The 12,523-nt window shown below is 55.9% G+C and overlaps 2 protein-coding genes and 1 long non-coding RNA gene across 3 annotated transcripts in view; all 3 read left to right on the top strand.

The window, feature by feature from the left end:
* Positions 1-316: 316 nt before the first annotated feature.
* TLE2 (TLE family member 2, transcriptional corepressor) overlaps positions 317-12,523 on the top strand; it is a 40,803-nt gene continuing 28,596 nt past the window's right edge. The window contains exons 1-2 of the mRNA XM_024739982.1: positions 317-509; positions 2,862-2,925. Of these exons, the coding sequence (XP_024595750.1) occupies positions 2,905-2,925 (21 nt within the window). The 5' untranslated portion in view covers positions 317-509; positions 2,862-2,904. The remainder of the gene's footprint in view (positions 510-2,861; positions 2,926-12,523) is intronic.
* Positions 4,325-7,213, top strand: TLE5 (TLE family member 5, transcriptional modulator). Its single transcript, XM_024739981.1, has 4 exons — positions 4,325-4,375; positions 5,053-5,115; positions 6,498-6,572; positions 6,662-7,213. Exons 1-4 carry the CDS (start codon positions 4,325-4,327, stop codon positions 6,881-6,883), a joined length of 411 nt encoding a protein of 136 aa, XP_024595749.1. The 3' UTR covers positions 6,884-7,213.
* Positions 10,836-12,523, top strand: part of LOC112396290 (uncharacterized) — a 6,159-nt gene continuing 4,471 nt past the window's right edge. Inside the window, exon 1 of the long non-coding RNA XR_003002539.1 lies at positions 10,836-10,951. This is a non-coding gene — a long non-coding RNA (uncharacterized LOC112396290). The remainder of the gene's footprint in view (positions 10,952-12,523) is intronic.

The following is a 12,523-nucleotide window of genomic DNA, read 5'->3' as shown; positions in this document are numbered from 1 at the left end:
CCCCCCCCACCGCCAGCTTGGGGAGGGGGACCCTCTAGGACGCGTTCTCCCCCCTCCCAGAGGCAGTTGGGGCGCTCAGATGTGCACCCCCTCTCGGCGCTTTGGAGGCGCGGTAGAGGGCGCACCCTGCCCCCCACCAAGGGCGGGCCTTCAAACGCACCTCCACAGCCTGGGGGGGGGGCGGGGGACGAGAGCCTCCGGGCGCGCCCACCCCACTCGGCTTCTGGAGGAGAGGCGGGGGCAGGAAGTGCGGGCGGGGGCCGCTCCGGGGGCTGTAAACACGGGCCCGGGAAGTAGGGCGGGTGGTGGGGGGGGACACTGCAGCTGCGCCGGCCGCTGCCTCGGGGCAGCGGGGGAGAGAGGTGGGTGGCGGCCCCACCGGATCCTGACCCGGGCCGCCCCTCCCCACAGGGCTCGTCGCACCTCCCCCAGCAACTGAAATTCACCACCTCGGACTCCTGCGACCGCATCAAAGATGAGTTTCAGCTGCTGCAGGCTCAGTACCACAGGTGAGCTGGGGCTGGTGGTACCCGCCCCGGGAGAAGCTGGAGCCCCCTGCTCAGATGGCAAGACTGAAGCCTGCAGCGGAGGTTGTGGCCCCTGCTATATATCTAGGCTCCGAAAAAGTAGAGGCGTTGAATGTCTTAGGTGGCAGGCACTGTCTTTAGCACTTTGCCGATATGAAATTCATTTAGTCTTTAAGACAGTCCCATTTTGTAGATGAGAAAACTGAGGCACAAAAATTTCAATAATTTGCCCAAAGCCTCAGCTGTCTGGTGTCAGAGCCCCCTCCCCACCCCCACCTCAATCTGTATTGGATAAAAGACCTCCCAACAGCTGGAGTTGGGGATGGGCCCTCCACCTCCCCACCCCCCCACCAAAATCTGTAGCATGTTATCTCTCTCTGCCTAGTTTTGGAGAAAGGGTTCCTGCCAGCCTGCAGAAAGGCGATTCTCTTTCCAGAACTGAATCTAACGTTTCTAAAGGGCTTGCCAATGTGCCAAATCTAAAGAGAAAGGAACTATTATTGTCTTCATTTTACACTTAGAGAAACTTAAGCCCAGAGAGGATAGGAATTTCCTGGGGTTGCACAGCAAAGAAGTGGCAGAACTGAGATTTGTACCCAGTCTCTGGGTTGAAGAATGCAGATTCTCAAGGTTTTGCTTCGGAGGGGGGCTTTGAACTAGGAATCAAAAGGGGTCCGTGGCCAAGAATACCTGTGGGGTCTTAGGCCCTCTCTGGACCTTAGTTTACCCACACAAAAGTATTCTTTGAAGGATCCTGAGTTGTCTCCAAGAAGAAATTGGGAGCAGTGATATATTTGTTCTTTGGAGGTACTTCCCATTCTCCCCATTTGCTCAAGATGGAACATACGTCCTTTTGTTTAATCTTTACTGCTGCCCTATCGTGCTCATTTCAAAGATGAGGAAACTGAGGCACAGATGGTTGAAGGGCAGGCCTAGGAACTTTGTTCTGGTCCTGTGATGTGGAGGGTTTAGGGGCTTTGCCTGGCAGGCCTGGCCTTTCTGAGCCTCTCTGGGGGGTTCCCCCACCCCCACCCCAGCCTGGCCCATGCCAATGTCACAGTGAGCACGGGGGCTGATCCAATTCCAGAGACCGAGCAATCTGACGATTGCTGCCACAGTGCTATGTGACCTCGGGTAGGCCACACCCCCTCTCTGAGCTTTGGAGTCTCCATCCGTTGAGCCTGGGCTTCCTGCTTTACACTGAGGGGTCCTACCATGTTGGGGGCTCACACAGGATCCACCAGTCCTTCAGGAAGGGCCAGAAATGCAGAGTTTGGAATGAAATTGCGTGATTTTGTTTTTAACGGTGGCAACAAATGCATATTTTTAAAGAAAGTTGGAGAAACCAACTGTGGCTGTCCTCCCAACTGGGGTATACAAGTCGTGGTCAGTCTGGCGAAGTGACACTCCAGTCTCCTGGGGTGACTACAAGAGCAACTAAGTTTTTATTGGGTACTTGCTGAATACCAGCATTAAGAGTGTTTCTGGTCTTAATTCATTTCATCCTCACCACCTCACCCTCGGAGGTTGGAACTCAACAGACTTGGAGACCAAGACCCAGAGAGGTAGAGGGGTTTGCCCAGAGTCACACAGCATCAAAACAGCAGGGTTGAACTTTGGACCCAGTCTATCTGGCTTGAGTTTGTGCTCTCAGCTCTTTACCTGTCATCCTGACACCCTCGTGAGGGGCCTTTGAGAAATACCCAAAGCTTATCCTTGCTGGGGGAGCTTGAGAGAGGCCGGGGCGGTCACCATCTCTATTACCCAATGGTGGAAATTTATGCCCCACTGCTAGGGAAATCAGGACCCACAAGAGGGGCTTGGGTTCCTTTGAAGATTCCTTGGTAAATCCAATCCAGAGCCCCACCAGCCAACTTGGCTCTCGCAGCCTCTCCACCATGTCTGTTTGTTCCTCCTTTGCTGGAGAGTTTTCCTCAGTGCTTGAGAGTATGGCCTCTGAAGCCAGCTTCCTGGCTGTGTGACCTTGAGCCCGTTCACTCAACCTCTCTGGGCGTCCATTGCATCATTTGTAAAAACAGAGTGATGTTAACGGCCCTGATCTCTTTGGGTTTCAGGAGAGGTAAAAGTTTCTTTGAATCCCTGTCTCAGCTACAGTCAGGGCATTTGCTCTGACTTTTGTTACTTTTATTATTTTCATTGCTTTCTCTGCCCCCAGATCTGCAAGGTTGGTTTCATAATCCACATTTTCTAGCTAGGGCACCTGAGGCTCCCCCTGCCCCATTTTATGCCTGTCCCCCACCAAAGTTAGGGGCTCCCCTGCACAATGGGGGGGACCTCAGCCCAGCCCCCGCCCCACCCCGTGTTCTTTTTCAGTCTGAAACTCGAATGTGACAAGCTGGCCAGCGAGAAGTCAGAGATGCAGCGTCATTACGTGATGGTAAGCCAGCCCTGGGGTCCAGTGGGCAGGGATGGGGGACCCCCGGATCCCCCTCCAGCACCAGCAGCTGTTGCCCGAACCCTGGTCGCCACCTCTGGGATGTATGAGGAGTCAGGATCAGCTCTCCATTCAGCCTGCCCCTGGGCCGGGCCGAGTCCGTCTTGCTGGCCTGGCTGCCGGCCCAGGCAGTGGCCGAGGTGCCAAACCACCGGGTTGCAGCCTGGGCCTGCCAGGTCCCCCGGCTGTCCTTGGCAGGAAAGGAGCCAATGGCTGGGAAAGCCAGGATCTGACTGAGGGAGCAGCCAGATCCCTCCCCACCCCCATGGTCCAGGCATCCCAGGCTTAACCCCTCCTTGCCCAAGCCTGGGAGGAGGACTCTCTGACGTGGGTGGGAGGGAAGGGGTGTCACTGCGTTCTTGGGCCTGACATCTGAGACCCTGCCTGAGCGCACGCTGCCAGAATCACTTGTTAGGTTTCCTACCCACCAGGTGGCGATTTCTGCATCAACCCCACCCCACCCCCACGCCCCACTGCGCCACCTCCGTCCAGCCCAGAGCCCACTTCTCCCAGGCTGTGGGGGAAGCAGACCCAGACACTGAACCTCTGGCCTCAGAGGGAGGGATGGGGCTGGGGCAGAGAGAGGGACCCGGGACTGGGGGACTCCAGAAGGGGGTGCTCCCGGTTTGAGAAAGACTGCATGGAGGATGGGGCATTGCAGCTGGGGTCCTGAAGAATGAGTAGGAGCTTGCTGGGCAGAGAATGGGAGACCACACAAAGACTTGGGAACAAACTTGGCTTCCCCCCCACCCTCCCTGGGGTGACAGAGGGGCGCCATGGGACTGTTTAGAGCAAGGGAAGGGGCAGGGTCAGATCTGGGGCGTGAGGGGGGGCACTGCTGGCCCCAGAGCCAGACCCAGCAGGATTTGTTTATCCTCGATTATTTATACCCAGGAAGGCAAACTTCCCTGGAGTCCGGGGCCACCCGCAGACAAGACACATAAAGATAAAAGATTAGGAGCCTTGGAGAGAGAGAGAGAGAGTGTGTGTCTATGTGTGTCTGTGTTTGTGTGTCTCTGTGTGTGTGTCTGTGTGTGTTAGAGGTTGGGGTGTGATCATTATTACAGAAACCAGGGCACCCACACCGCTGCTGGGGCCCTGAAGCTCCCCTAGCTTCCGCAGCAGCCCCACCAGGCACCTGGGCCCCAGCAGCTGGTGTGGGTGTCTCCCCACTTCCATCTCCATCTCTTTCGCCTGCCCTCCCCTCCCCATCTCTCCATTTCTCCCCTTCTCCCCCTCTCCCCCTCTTTGTGTCTCTCTGTGTCGCTCCCCCCATCCCTTTGTCTCTGGAGCCCCCCATTCTTCACCCACCCCCATTTCTCTCTCTCTCCTCTCCGCCCCCATGCAGTACTACGAGATGTCCTACGGCTTGAACATCGAGATGCACAAGCAGGTACGCCCTCTTCCCCCCTCCTCCGTCCCACGATTACTTCGGCACTCCCCCAGGCAGGTAGGAGCTTGCCCACCCCTTGGCTGAGCACCAAGTCTGCCCTGGTATCCTGTTACCTCCCAACCCACCCCCCTTCTTTCTTAGGCCTCCCTGATGGGTTTCTCTCCCTGAGGGGGAGGGGCAGAGACTTTCCAGGGACCTGCCACCCCCCTCCACCCCACTGTCTCCCCTTTGCAAACAGCAGGGGAGGGGTGATGTGCCAACCCACCCTGGAACCCCCAGATTGCCCCTTGCCCTGCAGCCTTGCTCTTGCCACCTGTGCCCTGATGAGGCTACCCTCGGGTATGTTGTAGAACACTGATGCCAGCTGCCCCCACCCCTTTTCCCCTCTCTCCCACGGAGCACTCACTACCTATCAGGCACTGGGCATCATCTTCCCAGGGCCACCGGGACCCCAAGCAGCTGGGCGTGGGTTTGTCCTGTGCTCTTAGCCTACAGGGCAGAGAGCCAGCCTCAGATTCCACCTTTGCTGCTGGTTGGGTGCCCGTGGGCCCGATGAGTTGACCTGACCCTGGGCCGAGCTGGCCTCTTCTTAGATTAGACAGAACCCCCTGGCCTCCTGGGGCTGGTCTGCGCCTGCCCTAGCTGCTGCCCAGGGCTGAAGCATCTGTGTGTTTCAGGCTGAAATCGTCAAGAGGCTGAATGGGATCTGTGCCCAGGTCCTGCCCTACCTTTCCCAAGAGGTGAGTGGAGCCCCCAGGCCTCCCAGGGCTGCGGGGAGGAGGCGGTAGATGGACCGTGAACTTTCCCCAGGCCCTCCATCCTGCAGCCATCTGGGGCAGCAGCGTGCTGGGTACCCCAGGGCACACGCCTTCCCTCTCTGGACCTCCCAGCCACCAGCCAGTCTGTGCAGAAGAATCCCCAGGTTGGAGAAACCCCAGGGGTGCAGGGCAGTGGAGGGAGGGGCCTCACCCTGCTGTGGAATTCCCAGCCTGAGTGAGTCATTGCACTGTAAAAACGTCAGGCACGCTGAAGACTGCACCAAGAATTCTGTTTCCCTGTTTTGCTTCCGTCTTTCACCCCCTGAGATTCATCTGCGAGGCCCTGCTGGCCGCTGTGTGGACAGGGGGGCTCTCAGCACATATAGGCAGACATACAAACAGCCACAGATATGCACAGATGTGACACTTAAACACACGGCACACAGACACACAGAGGTGCACACGGACATACGGAGGAACCAGGTACCCAACTCTTCCTCTTTTGTTTCCTGGGGTTCTAAGACTCTTGGTGTGAGGCCCACTCTGTACACACACACAAACACACACACGTCTGGGTCATGTAAGGCCCATCTGCTCTCTGCCAGATTTACTCTTGAGAATTAATCATTTTCTCTTTAGCCCCCATCCATATCTTGGGGTCCCTCAGGTGATGCCCAGGAACAATTCCAGGAGGACACCATGAAAGCCCCAAAGAAGGGGGGACTCTTAGGACCCTGAAGACCTAGCCTTGTGGTTTCCGTTCACAACAGGGGCTCCCTGGTAGCCAAGGCAAAGATGGAGCTTGGCAGATTCTAGCATCTGATGGCCGGAGAGACAGACGTTCAGGGAGGGCTGGGGTACAGGGTGGGGGATTGCCCTGAACCGAGACTTGTGCCCCAGTCCTGCCAGAATTCACTGGGCCTTCCCAGGCTGTGGAGGAAGAGGAGCTTGGGTTAGCAGATCTCGGATCTCTTGGACCAGCAGTCCTGGTCTGAGCTCTTAGAACCAGGACTTCCCTGTACTGTTGACCAGGTTGTTCACTGCACTTCTGCTGCTTTGCACATGGCATTGGTCGTGGTTCAGGCTTTCTCAGACTCACCCAAAAGCGTTTTCCTAAGATTTTGGTACCAAGCCCTTTCGGTCTTCTCTGCATCTCCGTGTATCCCATTTTCCAGATGAGGAGACTGAGGCTGGATGAAAGGAATCAGCTGGAGAGAGGGGGGTTTCGGGAGGCGTGGGAAGCTGTGGAGAGGGAGGGCTCTAATAGCCCAGATGGGAGCGGGGCTGCTTCTGGGCTCTAAGCCACAAGCCCTAACAAGATCGGGGCTAATCAGTTGATGTCTCTCCACCCTTCCCCCATCCAGCACCAGCAGCAAGTCTTGGGAGCCATCGAGAGGGCTAAGCAGGTCACTGCTCCTGAGCTGAACTCCATCATCCGAGTATGTTTGGGGTCTTCGGGGGAAGCAGCGGGTGGGAGAAGGACAGGTGGGCCCAAGGGGACTAACGCTCCCCTTCCTCTGCCCTGCAGCAGCAGCTCCAAGCCCACCAGCTGTCCCAGCTGCAGGCTCTGGCCCTGCCTCTGACCCCACTGCCTGTGGGGCTGCAGCCCCCTTCGCTGCCGGCGGTCAGTGCAGGCACCGGCCTCCTCTCGCTGTCGGCGCTGGGCTCCCAGGCCCACCTCTCCAAGGAAGACAAGAATGGGCATGACGGTGACACCCACCAGGAGGATGATGGCGAGAAATCGGATTAGTGGGCGGCTGGGATGGGGGCGGGGGACAAAGGGGAGACAGACACGGAGAGAGAGGAAGATTCAGCATAAGACACAGTATAGCTCGGGATTGGCTCAACTTTGGTAGTATTTATGGTAGCCGCCTGCTGGGGCCCTCGCCCTGCTTGTGTGCCACCCCCTGACTTGGCTCCTACCCCCGACTCCCAGCCTCCCTCCTCCTCCCCTGCAGCCTGAATGGGTCATTACCTGCTCATACCACAGATGAGGCAAGCTGAGGCCTGGAGGCACAAGTGGGAGGCCAGGTCCGAAGGGAGCAAGACCTCAAGAGGTCCAAAACCCCCTGCACTTGGGCCCACCCTGGCCTCACACCCTGGCACTGCATGCAAACACAATGCTAGCTGCCCCTCCCCGCCCTGGGCGCCCCGCGTCTCCCCTTCCCACTCACTCACCCTCTGCTAGTTCCCGCCGCCCACACCCACCTAGTCCTGTCCCCTCACCCATGAAAGAAAGAGGGGCCATGGACAGCAAGCTTCGCCCGGGGAACAGGGTGGGGTGGGCGACCCAGAATTCCCTTTCTCCCTTTTCCCAAATAAAGATGAGGGTACTCGAGTTGTCTTGGTTTTTATTTTTTATTTTTCCTTTTTCCAGTATACTAGCTTGTCTTTTAAGAAAAGGGATATTAAAAAAAAGAAAAAGACAGAAAAATGTTAAAAAAAAAAAAAGCAACACCCACACCTGTGTCTGTATATAGCCTTTTAGACTGTCAGCCTTTGTTGTGTTCAGTTGTTTGATCTCTACGGAGAGAAGTGAAAATGCTGTATCGAGGGTGGGCTTAGCTGTGCCTTTCAAATAAAGATGTGAGAAGGTTGGTTGCCGTGTTCCTGCCTCTGTGTTGTGAGTTGCCCGCGGTGCCCCCCTTCCCGGAGGAGGAGAGGGCTTCAAGTCTGAGACCCCCTCGTCTGTTACAGGACTGGATATTGAGAGTCCTAGCTGAGTCTGGCTTGTAAATGTAGTCTAGCTCCTGAACTTGGCGCCTAGCCCAGAGAGGGCCAGCTGGAGGCTCTAGGTCACACAGCACAGCCTAGGTGCTTGAGGTCTAGCCAGCCGTTTTGACAGGTAGGCAAAGGGACTCAGAAAAGCTAAGGGGTCACTAGTTTCTGAGTCCCAGGCCAGAGGGTTCCTAAATGACAGTCTTTATCCTTAGAGACAGCTGCTGAGACTGGACAGTCACACTGCACACACACAACGCTTTTTTCCAGATCAGAGAACACAGACCCCCAGCTGGACCTCAACTCTCCAAGGACCACTTGGAGCCCACCCTCGCCCCCCTGCATCCAAGCTGGACCAGCCCAGGAGGGGGAGCCAGCAGGAAAGGGGATTCCCAGCACACTTGGCATTTCAGTCAAGAGAACTTCAGGGACTTCCCTGGTGGTCCAGTGATTAAGCCTCTGCGCTCCTGATGCAGGGGGTGTGGGTTCGATCCCTGGTCGAACTAAGATCCCACATACCCTGTGCTGTGGCCAAAAAATTTAATAAAATTTAATAAAAACTAAGAGAAGTTCAGGCTCCCCACCCAGGATATGGGCCTGGTGGCGGGGAGGTGGGTGGAGAGTGGGGACAGTCATCTGGACTTGGTAAGATCTTCACAAGGGCTTCATGCCACAGAAATCCCACCCTCAAGGAGCTGGGAGCACGAGGGATGCAAGGAATTCTCACCTGTCTGCCCGATCCAGTGGGTTCGCATGGGGGCCAAGGGCACAGGAAGGGAAGGAGGGAGAGACAGAGGTGATGATGAACAGCCAACCTCAGGGTAAATGTCTCCTGTCCCTAAGGAGAGAAAGGAGGCAGAGGGGACAGGGGGACCCTCCTGCTGGGCCCCTCCCCTCCCCCACTGCAGCCAAATCACCTCCAAAAATGCCAGTGAGATGGGATCACTCCCTGCTTAATGTATATCCTTGTGCTGAAAACCAGAACTCACCTCTACCCCTCTCTTGGGGAGTGTAAATTGTTACATCTGCCTCAGAAGGCTGCTTAGCACCCAGTGATACCCCCGGATTTGAATGCTGGATCCACCCAACACACATGCCACAAGAATGTTTACAGCAGCTGTAATTAGTCCTCATTGCCCCAAACTGGAAACCACCAGCTGTCCATCAAAGGGCAGAAGGGTAAGTTGTGACATTAGCTGCCCGTGGAATACTACACAGCCAGGAAAAAGAACCAGACCTCACCGCACTTGACACCATACATCTCGCACACAGAACACTGAAGAAGCCAGGTATGGAAAAGTCAATGCTGTGTGACTCCACTTATATAAAGAACAAAGACAGGCCCAAGGGACCTATAGCACCAGATGTCATGGAGTTACCAAAGGAGACTTCTAAGGGTGATGGTAATTTGGGAGTTGATTACACAAGTGTATTCACTTTGTGATAATTCATCGGATTGTTTGTTTACAATCAGGGCACTCTTCTGTGTGTTCTATTTCACAGTTTTTAAAAAGGATTTAAAGAATAGATAATCTTTGGCCTCCATGGTCCTTGGAATAAATTCTAGGCCCAGGAGACCGCAAGCGCCTGCTACCCAGCCCTGTAATCATTCCTTCCCAGCAGGCTGCAGCCAGGTTGAAACAACTGGTTGTTCCTTGCCTAGCGGCCTTTGCACATGCTGTTCCTTCTGCTTGGAACAGTGTTCTTTTTTCCCCCTCCCCCCCTATTCTAATCCCCCAGGACTCCCAGAAGTCACTTTTCTGAAGGCCACCCCTGACCCTCCCCCCAAAGCAAGGCTCTGGGACACCCCCACCCCTGGAGGGGAACAGTGGTTGTTATTAATTTGTCACATACTGATTCTGGGCATGGGGTCTCCAGCGTGGGTTTAAATCCTGGCTCTTCCTCTCACAGCAGGGTGATCCAAGCAAGTGGCTTCACCACTCTGTTTTTTGGTTTTCCCTCCCTATCTGTAAAATGGGTATAATCACAGAACCCACGGTTGTCATGCAGATCCTATTACTGACTCCGTGGAAAGTGCTTTAGCAGACCCTCACCCATTCATTCATTCATCTTTTTCGTTCATTCATTTATTGCACCCCTACTCTGAGCCCTGGGGACACAGCAGGAAACGGGACACTTAAGTCCCGCCCTGTGGCCGGCGGTAGTAAAATACAAAATGTGTCAGCAGGTGTCGGCAAGCAGAGGAGCTATGGTGAGTGAGGCGAGTGAAATCACTTGTCTGATCTGTTTCTGGGAAGAGGGTTCCGAGGATTAGCAGAAAGCCTGCAAGGGCTCACCAGCCGTCAGCTGATATTATTATTACTGATGTTGCTGGCAGATGAAGGGCGTTGGGGAGGGGGGCAAACCCGACAGTCCCCCTCAGGGGTCTTCGAAGCAGAAGGGGGTCCTGCCTAGCCACGGACACATCTGTGACCTGGGGTCTCTCTGAGGGCTTCGAAGCCCCTCATCCCGCCCGTGGGGCTGGGGAGGGTATAGGGCGGGCCCAGGAGTCCGCAGTGGGGAGCGAGACCAGAGGGTCCTGGAGGTATGCGATCGCGGCCGGGAAGCCGGGGCGGGCGGAGGTGCGGCTAGGAGCAATGGGGGGGAGGGAGGCGAGGGGGAGGGGCAGAAAGGAGGAGGAGGAGCCAGAGCTACGCTCCCAGCTCCTGGGACTGGGTGAACCCATCCCTTCTGACTCCCCGCCCCCCACCTAGACCCCAGGCCCTTCCGGGAGTCCCCTCTTCCGGCCCCTTCCCCCTTTATAGGGGTCTTTCCAGGGGGGGATCTGTGTACACCGGGGTGTGAGGCTCCCTGACTCTCTCTGAGCCTTGACTTCCCCGTGCACACAATGATGTCCACAGCGCTGGAGAGTCCCACAGGCCCCAGAGTGGCATGAGACTGACCCAGCCCCGTCCCCACACACCCCTCCTGCACCCCAGCACACCCCCCAGAGCCAGGCCCACCTCCTCCTGGTTTGGCCTCCAGGGCTCAGGACGGGTCAAGGACTAACAGATTCCCCAGCCCGGGAGAAGAACATCCTGTGAAGGCCAGCGAAAACTAGGATGTGACACGTTAAACATTCACAGTCCAGGCGGGCCAGGTACGTCTACTGCCTGAAATATTTACGTGGCCTTCCTCCTTCCAAAGTCTGTGTGTTTGCGCCTTGGACTTGGACTTGGAGGAGAAACAAAAAGAAGCTGCAGTGACATGGAATCAGAGATCTTGGAATGACATGCTCTCCCCATTGTGCAGACAGGAAAACTGAGGCCGGAGGAAGGGTAGGAAGTTGTCAAAGTCGCAAAACAAGGCAGGGCCACAGCCAGTCTCCCGCCCTCTGCTGGCTGGCTGAGCTCTCAGCCACGCTAGGCACAAATAGAAATAATCAGGGGACTTCCCTGGTGGTCCAGTGGTTAAGACTCCGCGCTCCCAATGCAGGGGGCTCAGGTTTCATCCCTGGTCAGGGGACTAGATCACCCATGCATGCCACAACTAAGAGTTTGCATACCACAACTAAGGAGCCCACCTACTGCAACTAAGACCCGGTGCCACCAAATAAATAAATAAATACATATTTAAAAAATAATCAGGAAAGCAACGCAAATCCTAAGGATAACAGAAATCATAGATGGCTGCAATCTGAACATCTACCATGCTCTGGCTTTGGCTCAGGGCTTCAGCTACAGCTCTCAATCAGTTCTTGAAAATGCCTGGTGAAGGAAGGACCATTTTACAGATAAAGAAACTGAGGCTTGAGATATAAAGTGACTCGCCCCGGGCACACAGCCACGGAACCAGGATTCTGATGTGGGAAGATGCAAGCTGCCAGGTCCAGATCTTAGCCTGGATCCAGTGCGGGTGGGCAGAGCTATGGCCGTTCCCCTTGCTCAGGGCCTTCATTCTAATTGGCCTCTTTTCCGTGTCTGAGGGTGACCAAGCACGGTGCCACCTCTGGGCCTGACCCTCTGCGTGGAACACACTGTCCCCACAGTCAGCGCACTCCCGGCCATCACCACCCCCTCTCTCCTGCTTGCTTTATCTTCACAGCATTGATCGCTGTGAACAACTTAGGTCAACAAATATTCCCTGTCCTCTGCTTTTCCCCACTCTGAGATGAGTTTCAGGACAATAGGAATTGGGTCTGTTTTGGTCACTGCTTAATCCCCAGGGCTTAGACTCCTGCCTGGTACACAATAGGTGTTCATGGAAGATCTAGGGAGAAAGTGAGAAAATGGCAAAGGAGCCAGCGAGATGGGTGGGCCTGGGCCAGCCCTGCAGGAAGATGCCTGCTCCGTGGGAGAGACAGCTGCAGGGAGCATGGAAGGTGTCTGAGCGGAGGAGGGGCGCAGCCAGGTGCACGAGGAGCAAGATCTTCTGGGGTCGCAGAGGGGCCCAGCTGGAGGGGAGACAGAGGCAGGGCCGCAAGAGGAAGCCCGCGCAGTATTTAGATGTTTTCTGACTTTAGGAGCTGCAAGAGGGAGCTGCATGCACCCCAAGCCCCCATCCCACAGCCAAGCATCCTGCTCTGAGGGTCTCTCCGGGGATCTGCCCCTCTCTATCTCTTCACCCCCACTGCTTCCGGGAACCTCTGGGTCTCTGTCTCTCCAGCTTTGTTTCTGTCCTTCAAGGTCCTTCTCTATCTCTCTCTCCTCCCCCTTGATCTCTCCCTCCTACT

Source organism: Neophocaena asiaeorientalis, unplaced genomic scaffold (genome assembly GCF_003031525.2).
Source record: "Neophocaena asiaeorientalis asiaeorientalis breed wild unplaced genomic scaffold, Neophocaena_asiaeorientalis_V1.1 scaffold469, whole genome shotgun sequence".
Taxonomy (NCBI): domain Eukaryota; kingdom Metazoa; phylum Chordata; class Mammalia; order Artiodactyla; family Phocoenidae; genus Neophocaena; species Neophocaena asiaeorientalis.
This window is presented reverse-complemented; position numbering and strand designations above follow the sequence as displayed.